The sequence below is a fragment of the Leptodactylus fuscus genome, chromosome 11, assembly GCF_031893055.1.
Source record: "Leptodactylus fuscus isolate aLepFus1 chromosome 11, aLepFus1.hap2, whole genome shotgun sequence".
Taxonomy (NCBI): domain Eukaryota; kingdom Metazoa; phylum Chordata; class Amphibia; order Anura; family Leptodactylidae; genus Leptodactylus; species Leptodactylus fuscus.
The window spans coordinates 12,930,525-12,940,091 of record NC_134275.1 but is presented as its reverse complement, the minus strand read 5'-3'; the positions used below and the strand labels follow the sequence as shown (position 1 = coordinate 12,940,091).

General features: G+C 49.8%; 1 protein-coding gene across 3 annotated transcripts in view; it reads right to left on the bottom strand.

The window, feature by feature from the left end:
• Positions 1-2,450: 2,450 nt before the first annotated feature.
• The window catches only part of GARNL3 (GTPase activating Rap/RanGAP domain like 3), a 43,752-nt gene continuing 36,635 nt past the window's right edge, over positions 2,451-9,567 (bottom strand). For all 3 annotated transcript variants that reach the window (XM_075260703.1, XM_075260702.1, XM_075260704.1), the window contains 11 exons: positions 9,080-9,178; positions 8,555-8,671; positions 8,291-8,442; positions 7,813-7,971; positions 7,272-7,338; positions 6,846-6,953; positions 6,648-6,766; positions 6,395-6,530; positions 5,359-5,568; positions 5,164-5,281; positions 2,451-3,624 (listed from right to left, as the gene is read on the bottom strand). In XM_075260703.1, coding sequence (XP_075116804.1) covers positions 3,462-3,624; positions 5,164-5,281; positions 5,359-5,568; positions 6,395-6,530; positions 6,648-6,766; positions 6,846-6,953; positions 7,272-7,338; positions 7,813-7,971; positions 8,291-8,442; positions 8,555-8,671; positions 9,080-9,178 — 1,448 coding nt within the window. In that variant the 3' untranslated portion in view covers positions 2,451-3,461. The remainder of the gene's footprint in view (positions 3,625-5,163; positions 5,282-5,358; positions 5,569-6,394; positions 6,531-6,647; positions 6,767-6,845; positions 6,954-7,271; positions 7,339-7,812; positions 7,972-8,290; positions 8,443-8,554; positions 8,672-9,079; positions 9,179-9,567) is intronic.

Genomic DNA, 9,567 nt, shown 5'->3' with positions numbered 1-9,567 from the left:
GCCAATGATAGGGCTGGGATAGCCACATGTCCAGGAGATCTTAAAGTAGCAGCAGCTTTTCTGAACAGTGGCCTAGACATGCTGATGGACAGGCACATAGGACTGCAGACATGCTGTACACGGCTACTTTTTTTTGCAATAGGGTATCCAGATTATACCGCTCCCCCCTAGTGGTGGTGTCCTGTATACACACATGTTCCTGGACGTCCTATGGCAGCACAGCACAGATGGGACCTATGCAGAAATATGAACTGGGGGGACCTAATGCTATTTCAAGCACTTGTTGCCTGTATGTCATGTCTGTAGTGCTTGATACCCACGTTGCAGCTCTGCAGATTTTTTCGAGATGTATACGACCTCCCTCTGCCCAGGGGGCGCCTGTGGGGAAAGTTGAATTTGCTTTTCATCCTGATTCCACCTAAGGAGCTAAAATCCATTGGTGCTGCCGTAGGCTCTTCTTCAGCACGTGGCGGTTGCGCGCAGGATGTTGGGGATTCTGATTGGATAAAGAACTTTCCATTATCTGACAACTCTGCTTCATTTACTGAATGTTATCAGGCTTGTTGTTGTCACAACACCAAGGGCTTCCCTGCACCCATGTAACATCTGTCCCAAACCCTGAGCTCAAGCCGTCCCCTTCTTTCCAACTGGAGGCAGAGCCTAAATCAGGACATGAGCCACGCTACGGTGGAGAGGAGACGGGGGTGGGCATGAAAGTCCTGTTCACACCCTTAAAGGGGTTTTTGTTCTGAAGTAACAGGAGTGGCGGTGCAATCCCCCCCCCCCCCCCCCCCCCCCCCGAGCGTCACAGACTGATCACCTATCCTGTGGATGCCCAGGACTCTGCCAATCAGGGGATGACATTATGTTGATCGGTCACATGGTACAGCAGGAACTAAGTCCCATTCAAGTGAACAGAACTAAGCTGCGATACCAAACTGACCTCTTCAAGCAACTTATCACAGGTCTGGGGTTTAGGACCTGCCCTTTAACACATATTGGTGACTATTGCTATGGTTAAAAAGAAGAAGGTCCACAGCAGCACCAGGGTGATGGCGGGCGCCGAGCCAATAGTGACAACGCCATGTAAGTATCCAAGAAAGAAGGCAGCACCAGGGTAATGATGGGTGCTGAGCCCAGAGCCAATGGTGACCGTTCCATGTAAGTATCCAAGGAAGAAGGGTGCACCAGGGTAATGATGGGTGCTGAGCCCAGAGCTAATGGTGACAGCCCCATGTAAATATCCAAGGAAGAAGGCGGCACCAGGGTAATGGCAAGCACTGAGCCCAGAGCTAATGGTGATAGCACAATGTAAGTATCCACGAAGAAGGCGGCACCTTCTTGTTGTACCTGTAATGACCTTTGGAATAAACATCACTATTGTCTTTTTTTTTTTTGCAAACAACTTCCTTGGGTACTTACATGGCGCTGTTTACCATTGGCTATGGGCTCAGCACCTGCCATTACTCTGGTGCTGCCTTCTTCCTTGGATACTTACATGGTGCTGTCACCATTGGCCCAGCGCCCGCCATTACCCTGGTGCTCTCTTCTTCCTTGGGTACTTACATGGAACGGTCACCATTGGCTATGGGTTCAGCATCTGCCATTACCCTGGTGCTGCTTTCTTCCCTGGATACTTACATGGAGCTGTCACCATTGGCTCAGCGCCCGCCATTACCCTGGTGCTTTCTTCTTCCTTAGATATTTACATGGGGCTGTCACCATTGGCTCAGCGCCCGCCATTACCCTGGTGCTCTCTTCTTCCTCGGGTACTTACATGGCGCTGTTTACCATTGGCTCAGCGCCCGCCATTACTCTGGTGCTGTCTTCTTTGGATTCTTACATGGCGTTGTCACCATTGGCTCTAGGCTCAGCACTCGCCATTACTCTGGTGCTGTCTTCCTTGGATATTTACATGGGGCTGTCACCATTGGCTCAGCGCCCGCCATTACCCTGGTGCTGTCTTCTTCCTCGGGTACTTACATGGCGCTGTGTACCATTGGCTCTGGGCTCAGCACCCGCCATTACTCTGGTGCTGTCTTCTTTGGATTCTTACATGGCGTTGTCACCATTGGCTCTGGGCTCAGCACCCGCCATTACTCTGGTGCTGTCTTCTTCTTTGGATTCTTACATGGCGCTGTCAGCATTGGCTCAGCGCCCGCCATTACCCTGGTGCTACCTTCTTCCTTGGATACTTACATGGCGCTGTTTACCATTGGCTCTGGGCTCAGCACCCGCCATCACTCTGGTGCTGTCTTCTTCTTTGGATTCTTACATGGCGCTGTCACCATTGGCTCTGGGCTCAGCACCGCCATTACCTTGGTGCTGCCTTCTTCCTTGGAGATTGCTATGGTTAGAAATCCTGACTATCCCCTTAAGTGTGATGGGTAATAAGTAGGACATTGCATGGAATTCTCTCGCTCACAATCACTAAAGCAAAGTCCTGAGACCAAACTTCATAAATATTTATTACAGATCAAAACTCTCCACAGCAGTGGCGCCCCCGTGTGGTGACGTGAACACAGTGACATCACGTGGTGTAGAAACAATGGAAAAACAATCGCTTAAGACACTTGGTGGTTGGCGCATTCAGTTTCTTGTATCACACAAGTTCAACAACAGTCGACCAGAACAGAATTGGATACAAAACCACAATTTCAGGCCATTAGGAAAAATAGAAATGAAATCCACAATTTGTCTGATGGTCGTCCCACAAAAGAAAGTTCTACTGTCGAAATCTGGGATTCCCTCCTGGAGGACCCCAGAGGTGCAGTAGGAGGCATGCAGTGCACGGCCGCTCCAGTCACGGCTGCTACTACAAATCCCAGCATGACATGTAGCAGCTGAGTTTCATGAGGGTTTGTGGTCAGGACTTAAACACTTTGCATTGGGCCGGAGTCCTCGTTAGCATCTGGCTGTGTGGGGTGGAGCGCCCCCTGTCTGCTGCCTTCAGGCAGGAGAGAACGACTACAAGCTCACAAATGTACAACGGCCAGAACTGAACTCACCCAATACAAACAGCAGAATAGTGAGTGCAGCTCTGGGGTGTCTGGAAATGAATCCTATATATAGACCATATAGTGGTTGGAGGTGACATACGTGTGGTCAGTGCACACATGCTATCTCCAGTGTGGTGAATGAGGTAATAATCTGCTCCTCTCTGCACTTTCCATATGGGATATATAACCTGCAGGGAGCAGAGGCCATACTGAGCGACACCGCAGTCCTCGAGGCCATACTGAGCGACACCGTAGCCCTCGAGGCCATACTGAGCGACACCGCAGTCCTCGAGGCCATACTGAGCGACACCGCAGCCCTAGAGGCCATACTGAGCGACACCGCAGCCCACGAGGCCATACTGAGCGACACCGCAGCCCATGAGTTCCTGCTCGCTCTTGATGGATGTTCCTTCTTCCCAGCAGCGGATCACAGACGGCCATGTTACATCCAGATGTTGGTCGTCACTTTAAATCAACTATGTCTTCATCGAATGATGCGGTCAGGTGGAAGAGGCTCCCGCTGCAGGGGGGACTCTCCTCCACGCTGATGTTAGATTCTGGCTCGGAGCTGGTGGAGCAGTGCCGCTGATCCTCAGAGTTGCTTTCAAATGATCCGGAATTTATTCTGGGGAGAAAATACAGAAATCCATCACTATGAGAGGAAAAGGTCCCGGACGTGGCCACTAGAAGCGCTGCAGCATGGCGAGATTGTGCAAAGTACAGTAGAAGGAGGAGCAGAGTAGAGCCGTCACCAGGGCTGTCCAGGACTTCTAGAATGGTGACCTGTCCTCAGTATATACTGTATATACTGCTGCACCCTGTATAGTGGCCGTCACCAGGGCTGTCCAGGACTTCTAGATTGGTGACCTGTCCTCAGTATACATGAGTCCCCCTTTGACAACAATAACAAAGGATTAAGTCCCGCCCTTCCTATTTCCGGTCGAAGATCTCTTTCCGGTTTTGAGAGTTTGCCATGTCTAGCAGGGGTATAGGCATACTGTTTCGTGGTTACGACGAGCCTGCTGCAGAACCTCATTTGCTAAATGCTATACAGTATATATATTCATTTGCCGAATGCTATATATATGTATAGCATTCGGCAAATGAACACTGATTCTGCAGCAGGCACGTCCTTGCTACGGGCAGGCAAGAGTTTTTCTCATTGGAATGAATAGTCCGATGTTAGACTCCGCCTCCTCAGACGAGCCTCTGGCAGAACCAGCGTTGATTGGCCAAATCACTGGCAACTGGCCAATCAACGCTGGTCTATTCATTTCAATGAGAAAAAGTCAACTGGTAACAGCATACTTACCTGCTCGTAGCAAGGACGAGCCTGCTACACAATCAGCCTTCATTTGCCGAATGCTATACACTGTATAGCATTCAGAAAATGAGGTTCTGCAGCAGGCTCGTCGTAACCCGAGGACCATACCCTGAAGTACATACCCAGCCCTGGTTAATTCACTAAGGAACAGGAAGTCTTCTTGCCGCCCTTCCATTGCGCATGTGCCAACCGGAAGTTCGCAGGGGGACTCATGTATATGCTGCTGCACCCTGTATAATGGCCACTGGCACCACACAGATTGGGGCAATAACTTATGTGGGGGCTTACAGAGCAACGTACCCCAGTGAGGGCTATTTATCAGTACTTGTGCCCCAGAATGGGCGGGACTTATCAGCTCATCTCACTTTACGACACACAATCGCCTGCGCAACGTACAAGATTAAAATAGTGTAAATTGTGTAGATTCAACGGAGACTGAATTCTGGCGAATCGGAAAGAGCGCGAATGTTAGAATTCTAAATGTGTCTAGAACTACAAACCAGATAAGTCTGCTCGATGGTGACTGGAATATAAGGGACAAAAGCTGCTTTGTGTGTGACTGGAGTAATGTAATGCAAGGCCCAGAGGCTGCTTTGTGTGTGACTGGAGTAATGTAATGCAAGGCCCAGAGGCTGCTTTGTGTGTGACTGGAGTAATGTAATGCAAGGCCCAGAGGCTGCTGTGTGTGTGACTGGAGTAATATAATGCAAGGCCCAGAGGCTGCTTTGTGTGTGACTGGAGTAATATAATGCAAGGCCCAGAGGCTGCTTTGTGTGTGAGCGGAGTAATGTAATGCAAGGCCCAGAGGCTGCTGTGTGTGTGAGCGGAGTCTTCACGTACTGCTCGGTGCTGGTAGATCTCACAGCTTCTTGCTTTGTCTCCTCTTCTCCTGCTTTTCGGCTGAGCTTCTTCTGCCGCTGAGACCCTTCAGACTTGGATGTGGTTTCTCCAGAAAGACCTAGTAAAAAGCCGGGAATGGTGGGATTAAAGCGGTGACGGCTGGGAGGACGGGGGAGGCTTAGGGGCATTTCTTACCCAGAAGCTCTTTCCTCGTCCGACTCGCAATCTCCTTGATCTCCATACGGGACAGGGATAGAGAGTGGGTGACCGGGGTGCAGGCGATGACACTGGACGTGGGGGTGCTGATCACTTTGGGAACCAGTGGAGACTTGAGAGGTCGTTCGATGCTTTGGCCCACAAGGTTACTGAGTGGAATCTTATAAATGTTCCTGCACTGGACCTCGCCTGCGGAGTGACAAGAGCACAGCGCTGTGGGGGCCGGGGGTGGCAGGCTCACGTATCTACTGACATTTACTAGCGACCTGCCTGGCCCGGCAAATGGAGGAGACGGAAACAGAAATTCATCATGGAGGAAACTTTCACCTCTGACATTTTAAAGACGCAGGTGAAGACATAGAAAGGTCGCGCACGTCTTACTTCCATGTCTGAGACGTCTCCCCAAGAAAGTGTATAAAACAGCATGTAATGTACCACAGTGTAACGCCTCGGCCCAGGGATCGGAACAGACACCCACTTAATATAAAATAACAAGTGTCTTAGTTTTTTTTTTGTAGCTTGTGGGTCTCCATATAGAGCACATAGGGCACCGAATGTACATTGTTTTCCCTATCACTATGTCTTTGGAGTATGTGAGGAAATCCTCGGACCCACTGGGAGAACTTCTTGAAGATGTTGCGCTCGGCGGCATACACACAAGTAATGTGCCCTACCACACAGGACATGGGAACTGCGGTTCTCACCACAATCTCTTCCATCCTTTCTTTGGATTCGTCTCCTCCTGATGTGCTGCTTACACAGCTAACGCAATGAAATGCGTTGAGGAACGTAGCTGACTGTATCTAGGGAGCGCTATGTTCTTACCCTACCTCACTCCTCTATTCCCCTTAGTCTGGAGGGTGATTCTCTATTCTTGGGCTTAGTGGCCATTCATTGGAGTTCCTGTACCCCTCTACGTTTAGACGTACAGTTAGAGTTACCCCTCATTGTTGCAATCTTTTAACTTATTATCCATTACAAGTTAAGTTTTAGTTAGTACCCCCCTTGTCTGTACCTTCTCCAGGAGCGCTCGGGAATGGCGGGAGGTCGTAGCCTGTGGGGGTCTGTGGGGAGCTGCGGCTACTCGTGTCCTTTGAGCTGCTGGTGGACGAGGAGCCCATGGTGGTGGAGGCTTTGAAGTAAATGTCTGACTGGAGAAATGAGAGACAATGACTATGGGGCAGGTGAGGGGCCCGCACCCCTTCCGCAGCACAATCTCTCTTTGGGAATGACCCTCCATTACCCCGGCTGCTGTCATGGTGCCTTACCCTCGATGCCACGAGCTGTAATTCTGGTACCACTGCCGTATGCACCAAGTTGCCGTTGACAACAAGCCGAATTTCTATGGAGTCGGTGGTAAATGCCAGGATGTAGGGGAAGGCACAGACTGCGGCACACAAAGACAATGTCAGCGGGCGGGCGGCCCCTGGGGCCAGAGCTCGGCCTCGTGCACTTTGCAGGCTTACCTACAGCGTGCGGAACCTGGTTCCAGCTGAAATGGAAGTCGGATGCCGAGGGCTGGAGGAGCGGGGAGCCGCCATTAAAGGGACCCACCTTCTTGTAGGAACACGAATCTGGAAATTGAAAAGAACAAGTTACACGATAACCCCTTCTACCCCTGCGGTATGGTAATGGAAGGGTTAATGCCCTGTCCAAAAGATTTACATGTGGAGTAGACTTCAGTGCAACAATATTACTGCGCTGTGTGCCGCCATGTACAAAACACACTATTGTTACAGCCCCTCCCCCGCTTACAGTGGTAGCACAGCAGGAGCTTCTCCCCCGCTTACAGTTGTAGCACACAGGAGCCCCTCCCCCGCTTACAGTTGTAGCACACAGGAGCCCCTCCCCCGCTTACAGTTGTAGCACACAGGAGCCCCTCCCCTGCTTACAGTTGTAGCACAGCAGGAGTCCAGCTTCTCCATCTTCATAAACATCAATTGCTGCAACAAAATGAACCTGAAATGATAATGTGGAAGTTGTGGACATTCTGGGTAATGAGTTGCGTTTCTCTCCTTTGTCATCCCTGGAAATACCCTTGCTGAGATCTGCACCCAATGTAATACAGTGAAGGCGGCTCTGTTCACATTTTCAGTATATGCAGCAATGTTCATCCAAAAAAACCTGACAGCCCCATTGTAAAATCCCTTAGATTAATGTGAACAATTAATGTGTCTTACCGGTGACATGAGGTGGAGAGGGGAAGATCTTATATAATGTGTCCCCCTCTCCCTGGTATAAATGTCCGGGCTCCATCATATCCCTGCGCCTCTCACTGAGGATATAGCAGAAGCTGTACTGTATACTACTGGCCATGACTACAGAGCTTCGCTAAAACAATGTGCCCAGCCTAGACACCCTGAACACCTGGGGGCGCCATTACATGCAGATAATGGCCTGATTTCTGTGATGGACTATGAGGGTACAACTCACCCGACTCGCATCAACATAATGTAAGCGACACGACTCCCCGGTGCTCTCATTCACCAAATCATATTGGTGTCGATAAGCCACGCAGATCATGTTGTCATTCTCTCCAGTTGGCCCATCCACAAGAGTCATCAGCACTGGGGGGTCCGAGAGACAGATCTCCTGCAGACAGAAACAATGGTGATTCCCGCTCGTCCTGTTTTTTTTTCTACGTTTTTTCTTTGTCTGATATGTTGTTTCCATTTACATAATGTTTTTTCTTTGCACATTGGTGTTTTGGCGTAATTTTTTTTTTTTATCCATGGAGCTTCATTAAAAGCTAAGTTTTAACAAAATTTCTATGAACTAGAGGTGCTGGATCAAACTTTTTCTTTGTGTTGTTACACCCCTCCATACTGTATGACACATCTGGTAGAGGATACGGGGGTTCTGCACAGGTACTGATGATATTATATACTGTAGATATATATGGGGCCCTCACCCTGATGTACTGGAAGGCTTCTACTGGAGACGTTGCGGCCACACTGTTCGGAGGGTTTTGTTTCCTCGTGATGAGCAGCAGTTTGTTCCTTATGGCTGCCACTACCCGCAACTCGTGACTGTGATGAGTGTTGATGGCGTACAAGTGGCATCCTGTAAAATTCATCAGAAGAGAAGCGCCCAGCGCCATCACTGACCCCCACCATGCTATGAGGACAGCCTGACATGGCGCCCACAGTTTCTCATCTGATGACTCTGATTTTACCTTTTGTTTTCTCCAGTTTATTTTCTCTGCATTCATATTTGTTCCTCGGAGCCTGATTGTCTTCCAGATCCTTCCTAATGGCGCTCAATTGGAAGACATAGAGACGAGCGTCCTTTCCTAGAGACAAGGAAACAAAGCAGTGCTAAGGAGGCGTTCACACTACAGACAATTTTAGCAGACACTAAAGGATCCGATAACAGTCCCACTCATTTCCATCTACCGCCAGTCAGTGTCCGTTTTCACCATCACAAGTCCGTTCCTTTAGCGGAGATAATAAGAGGGGGAGCAGGACTATAATGGACACATGGCGGACGGTAATGACCTACAGAGTGGATAGAGATGACTAAAGGACCTGATGTTACATCTGTGCAGATCACATGAATACAAAGATCTGCGGCCTGGCGAGCACGATTGCTGCCATATCCGATACTCCAGTCACTATGGCCATGGTGGATGTTCCGCTGTTTCCTACATGCACAATGTATAATGGCATCTCTCACGCTGCGGGGGAGGAGATGCAAGTACCTTTATCAGCACGAGCGATCAGGAGATCCAGAGTCTCCAACACGTGAATCTGCTTGAACTGCAGCGATTTGTCAAAAACTGGGATGGCCAGCTGTCCATCTGCACAAAAGGAAAAAGATCTACGTTAGCGGTGGTACGAACAGCGCGAGCAGATAGTGAGTGGCGTCAGCAAAGAGCGGGCAGGGGATGTCAGCCATATCTAACCCATCCCTATCACAGCAGAAGGATGCAGACAACCCGTGCCAAGAGCCAAGGGATTATCTAGAGTGGTGTGGTGAGGGCAAGAGACCCTAATAGATGGGCAGGCAGAGTCATAGTCAGGGACATGTCAAAGGGTCAGGGCTAGATGACCATTGCACCCGCTCTATGGCAGAGATAGGCGTTATCATGCACACACAGACCATTGGCCTTACAGTGGTCTGTGGGATCGGGGGCTGGATTAACCTGCTACTAGCTTCTATCAAGTTGACTGGGTCACATATAATAAT